The 6,391-nt window shown below is 41.9% G+C and overlaps 1 protein-coding gene across 1 annotated transcript in view; it reads right to left on the bottom strand.

Annotated features, from left to right (window-relative positions):
* Nucleotides 1-1,966, bottom strand: part of LOC109846347 (probable LRR receptor-like serine/threonine-protein kinase At4g20940) — a 5,962-nt gene extending 3,996 nt beyond the window's left edge. The window contains 2 exon segments of the mRNA XM_020415572.1: nt 451-1,344; nt 1,347-1,966. Coding sequence (XP_020271161.1) covers nt 451-1,344; nt 1,347-1,515 — 1,063 coding nt within the window. The 5' untranslated portion in view covers nt 1,516-1,966.

Genomic DNA, 6,391 nt, shown 5'->3' with positions numbered 1-6,391 from the left:
AACTGTGTTTTGCTAAATGTTTGTGGTCATACTCAAAAGAAATTTGGTCATTACGTTCCTAATCATCTGCATCTCCATATATATATATGAATGTTTGTTATTCAATAACAGAATTTCTTCTGGCTATTAAGAATGGGTTGACCGCTATAACCAATCATATTGTATTTGTAAGAGAACATTCTAATACTCCATCTAGACTGTCCATATGAAGTAATCTATTATGCAAGAGAGCAGACAATCTATGAATTCTCTACTAATGAAGTTAGTAAAGAATTTTTACTCTACTTAATGCGTCCATCTTTCACTTAATAGATTATGCATGTGAGAGATTGTTTAGCACTCAAATAAAATTCACTTAATTATTCCTAGGCATCATTTAGTTTACAAATTTCACTACCATGTAATACAAGGGAAAACACACAACGGATATAAGAAGTATAGATCATATACCAGAGAGATTGTTTGCACTCAGGTCCAATTCACTTAGGACCAAAGAATCCCCTTTCAGAAGGCCATTTGGCAAAAATCCGTCGAACCTATTATTCCCAAGCCTCAAAACTTCAAGATCATACACGTAATCAAACCCTGGCAAAGGCCCCGCAAGCTGATTATAGCTCAAATCCAACACCTTCAAGCTCCCAAAAGTAGACATTTCACCTCCATCAATCAACGAACCAGTCAACTGATTGTTGCTAAGATTCAAATACTTCACGGTCTCAGATACTTCAGCCAGAAACTCCAACTCATTTGGATCCGAAGACCTCAACAAATTCCCACTCAAATCGATATGAACAGCTTTAGACTCCACAAGCAAACTCCAAGCAATCCCCCCATCCAATTTATTCCAACTTAGATCAAGAACCTCGAGACTTGAAATACCTTCAAGCCCGGCTGGGATCTGCTTCGAAAACGCATTGAAAGACAGATTCAAAGAAACCAAGCTCTTCAAACTCTTCAATGCCGAAGGCAAAGAACCCGACAGCGAATTCCTGCTCAAATCAAGAGACTGAATCGAAGCAAGCCCGCCAATCGAATCGGGTATCGTCCCAGAAAAATTATTCCCCGAGAACGACAGATTCAGAAGGCTCCCGAGGCCCCCAATACCGCGAGGAATCCTTCCAGAGAACTGATTATTCGAAAGATCAAGGAACTCCAAGCTCTGAAACCCACCAACCTCATCACGCAACATTCCCGTGAAATAATTATTCTGCATTGAGATTTTAGACAGCGCTGTAAGATTAGAAAGGACCGAGACGTCGACGGCGCCGCTGATCCCATGGTTGTCGAGGACCACGGCGGCGACATTGCCATCACTGCAGACAATGCCGTTCCAAGAAGAAGGGAGCCGTTGGAATCCACGGATTCTTCGTCCCAAGAATCGACAACGTAGCCAGTGGGGTCCTGGGTTATGCCCTTCTTGAAGGAGAGGAGGGCTAAAACATCAGAGGAAGGGAGTTGGGAGGAGATTGGGATTAAAAATAATAAGAGAACGATCACATTTCTTAAGAGGTTCATCTCCAAATATGCTGAAGATAAGAGGGAGAGGTTAATAAAAGAAGAAGAAAAAGAAAAAAACTAAGCCCCCCAGTACCACAATCCACACATTTTTGAATGAGGGACTATTAAAAGTGAGAGCTTGTTCTGAGAAAAGACTTAAAAATCTAAACTTTGAGAGACCCAGCGTCTGCTTTCAAAGAAAAAGAATTTTAAAAAAAATAAAAAACAAAAACAAAAAAAGGAGAAAAGGTTTGATCTTTTGAGCAAAGTTTCGATCTTTGATAGCTAAAGCTGGCGGCTTTCCAAGTAAAACCTCGAACCTTCATCCAAAAGGAAAGGATTTTATACTGAATGTGGGACTTAAAAGAAGAAGAAGAGGAGGAGTAAAAGCCCTAAAAAGAACCTAAACCCTGAAAATGGTACTTCGTCCAGTGAATGCGAGGAGTGAAGGCACGGAAGAAAGAGCAGGTGCTTTTGTTTTATTTTTATTTTTTATTTTTTATATTTTGTTTTTGTTTTTTCCCTTCTTTGTTTATAATGGAAATTGATTACCCGCCAAAAGAATAATTTCCTATCATCGTGGAACCCAAATGTTTCTGTATTTCACTTGAGGGCTGTTAAACATACACCCCTTTTTTGTTCCTCAAAAAAAAATTTAATCCATCGCTTAAAAAATTTCTAGTTTTATTCTCGTATTGGCGCCGTCAATTTTAACTTGTCAATAGGTAAGCACTTGTTGGAAAAAGATGAAAATTCCTTCTTAGTATCAAAATTTATCATTTTATTAGAAAAGATAAGTGGGTAAGTTTTTGGGACTAATAGATTATTTTTAATCTTTTTCTCAGCATATGTTCGTCCTCAGTTGGCATATTAATATGGGTCTTGAGGGTACAATTGCACTCTTATCAATTTTAAAATTGTGTTTAAAACTTATAAAAATTACAATCGGCTCCCATCGTTTGAAAATTTTGCATCTCAACAGATTGATAAAGTGTATTAAGTGCGATGAAAAGTAAGAAACTAGCTAGAATAGTTTTAAAATATGATGCAATAAAGCTTACAAAATATAATGAATGCGTGACATATTGTAGTCGTCAAAAATTGCCTATAGGGTCCCGCACGCAGCTCGAGACAAAGAGAAGACGAAGAATGTCGATATCAAAGTCAAAGAAGATCATCTGATGCGAAAGGGAAGCAAAGGAACGCGCAAAACAACAGAACAAAGAAGCAACAAAGCGCGCAAATCGACGAAACTGCGAACGAGACACAAGCAATGTGTCTTGAAGCCGAGACACAAAAGTGTGTCTCGGGGCCGAGATAGAGAAGTCTGTCTCGCATAGGCAGATCCCCCCGAAACGTGTTTTTTTTTATAAAATCTCAGGATTCGTGTTGTCCAGTGCCTCCCTAACTGCTTTGAGAACATCCTTAAACGCTGGAAAGTCGTTTCTAATTGAAGATAATATCAAATCACGAATTCTTATCTGAAAACACAGCTTTCAAAGCCTATAAATACACCCTTAGCGCCCCTATGCACGAGGGATCTGGAATTTTGGACTTTGAGGCGAGTTGCTGACATTGTGAAAGTAGAACCCATGAATTTTAGTGAAACAAAAGAGAGATCTTGGTGAATTCTTCAGCATAAAGAGAGAGCTTTCGAGAGATCTGCAGCTTTTCCATCTTCCCTTGGGATCAGACGTCGTTTTGATCTCGATAGAAAAGTATTTATCTCGTATGATTGAGATATTTACTTCTGCTCTTGTGTCTAAAACAAAACAAGAACATCGAGCCTTCTTCATGTCTAAAATAAAACAAGAATAGCACGCATTTGTTCTAATCAACCCGGATCTGATACTCGGCGGTCCACTGATCAAAGCGTCTCCAGCACATGCAAAAATCCCACGCAAGCAGCGATCGATAAACGATCATGCATGTGTTTCTAGGAGATCTCTTTTTGTTTTCGTTGTAACGAGAAATCTTATAAAAATATTAACTCTTTTGAATCTTGTAAACGATAAACGTTGTAACCGAAGATCAAGATCCCGGTTGATTCAGCGGTCGAGTACGAGTTCGACGAAGCTAAGTTCGATGAATATTTCTCCTCGTCCTCATTAAAATCCTCCTCTCCCTGCAAGTGCGGAAAGATCTCGTCTTTGAAGGAGGCGTATTCACCGATGAAGACTACAAGTGACTCCGCTCACCACAACTCCTCTCCAATCAAGGAGTTGTTCAACCAAAGTACGCTAACTCTGACAAAGAGGGCTCATCAGAGGTAACGCCAACACCAAGCTCGCCAAATTGCCAAAGCCTTAGAACAAGTTGACGGGGTTCGTTACTATGCGAACTTGGAGTCTAGGAAGCGTCAAATAATCTGGCCGCTTCAACGGTAAGTTGTTGTCAATTCCTCTAATCCAACGATGTAAGAATGGATCCTTGTCAAAAGGACTCATTCAACCCAGAAGAAGCGTATCCAAAGGCATCATGCACGTGTTGTACACGCTCACACACTGGTGCGAAAGGCACAAGGCATGAAGAAGAAAGAGATGGCCAAAAAACTATCAAAAACCCACAAGATCTAGGTCCTGAAGTCCGGAGATCCGTGAAATCGGGATTTGAAGGCCAAAGACCAAGCATGTGGCTGAGACAGTTATGACAGTCTCGCCCATGGTCGAGGCAAGCAAGCATGTCTTGCCCAAAGAGACCCCTCCGCAGCCGCTTCTCTGCCTCCGTCAGCCTCCTTTTCTGCTCCGGTCTCTTCCGTACCTCCGATAAAGCCTCATGGCATCGTTGACATGTTGAAATTCAAGGTTACGATGGTGGATCGCTTTGGTCCTTTGTGTGAAGATTGAGGCAAAGCTTCGATAAACAAAACCCGGGTAGTTCCACAAACTGGGGGTCGTACACATCCTCCCGTCAAGCCATCTGTTGCTCAAAGGTGTCCTGCCGCCTCCAAACAAACCGGGACACCTCATTGTACATGTTCGTGTGTTGTGCATAAGAAAATTCCTATCACCTCTCGCCTGGGGGTTCGTGTTGAAGCCCAGGAGCCCGTCAAGATTCCACACTCGTAAGGGGGTGGTTCTAAACGTGTGACTCCTAGTGGTTCTAAACATGCGACTCTTAATGTAAGGTCGCACTAACGAACGATATGATGCTCTAGGGGATGAGTTGCGCCATCAGTCTGGGGGTGCGAACAAATCTCATAATAGGATTGTCCGAAAAACGAGTTCTCATTATCCATACGAGAGACTTATCAGGGTAGTATTATCAAAATGTAGCTGTCCCAGGACCATTTCACAAAGGGTCTTGGTATTAGAGAAAATTACAACTGAAGCATCAAAGCTCAGATCAAAACGCTTTCACGAGAGAAAATTCACCGTCCAGGATGATGAATTCCCCGAAGTCACCATCAACATGGCTGACAAAGGAAAGTCTGTGATTGCTTCAAATGGCTCTAAAATCAACTTTTCTCCAGGAAGAAAAGCCGATTCAGGAATAGCCCAACTAATATCTCGACTCCAGCTAGGAGCCATCAGATGCAGGGATTACCTGAGAATACATGAAGGATTGTCTTCGGAGAACGAACTTTCGGATACTTTCTTCACAATCGCCTCCGACGATACCATGTCTACCATGGGGGAAACCAGGGAGGCATTCATGATCACTCATGATCTCGTAGCTCAGACCCTTCAAGAAGCTCTAGCCAAACAACGAGAAGAGCTTAGAGCCGAAATGAAAACAGAGATGGAGTTGGCCATATATGTAGCAAATGAGAGAGTTGTAGGCTCAAAGACTTCGACCACCAGAGTCCAGTCAGTGGACTGAATCAAGTCGCCGCACTACACCAGTCACGCGCTTTTAAAATGGTACAGACGACAGTGATCCAGAAGTGGATAAAGTCATCAAGACTGATACACCCCTCAATAACACTGGGGGTGGTCCAATTGCTTCTTCTCAATATTGCTCGAAGAGAGATGAAGGTGACGTCCAGATGATGAAAGAGTTGGAGAATAAGGTAAATGTCTTGATGTCTGCTCAGGAAGTAAAGAAGACCGGTATTCCGTGTTCATACCCAAGAGAGTGAGATGCGATTTCATACCCATCGAAGTTCAATTTGATTAACTTCACGCCATTTAACGGGAGAGGCTCGCCAACCCAACACTTGGTTTACTTCAAATCTCATTTGGGTATAATCTCTTTGAATGAACCCTTGATGATTCGGTCATTTGTAGGCACCCTTCGTAGGGCCGCCTTCAACTAGTATCGACGTCTCAAACCAAGAAGCATTAACTACTTGGACGATATGGAGAATCTATTCCTCAGCCACTTCTTTGATAACGACACTGAAGTGTCGATCAGAACTCTTCTAGATGAGGAGCAAAAGGACGAGGAGACGGTTGATAATTTTGTCAAACGCTTTGGCAACCAGGCGATGAACTGGCAGGATCCAGTCACGGAGGAATTCATACTCCAGACCTATCATAACAATCTTTCCATAGACGTGTTAGAGGTCATGGGAGTTGTACGCTCAACCATGTTGAAAGAGTTAAAATTATGCGATGAATTGGCCGAATGCTTTCTCAAAAGAAAGAAGGCTGAGAGAAGCCAATCGACGGTTAAGGCACCTGCAACTGATCTTAGATCCCAGCAGGAGTATTCTTTCAAAGATGATGAAGTTCCAACCATCTTTGAGTACCTCCTCACCAATAACAAAATCAATCTGCCACCGGTTACAAATCAGGAGGAAGCAAATAAGACCTTGGATCTAAAGTACTGTGCGTATCATAGGAGGGTCCATCATCCAACCAAGCATTGTTTTACTCTGAAGAATAACATTCAAGCCTTGGTTGATGTCGGTGTCATAACGATAAAACAAGCCAAATGAGGATGACAATAA

This window comes from Asparagus officinalis, chromosome 6, assembly GCF_001876935.1.
Source record: "Asparagus officinalis chromosome 6, Aspof.V1, whole genome shotgun sequence".
In the NCBI taxonomy this organism is placed as follows: Eukaryota; Viridiplantae; Streptophyta; class Magnoliopsida; order Asparagales; family Asparagaceae; genus Asparagus; species Asparagus officinalis.
The sequence above is the reverse complement of the archived record's forward strand: the minus strand, read 5'-3'. Positions and strand labels throughout refer to the sequence as shown.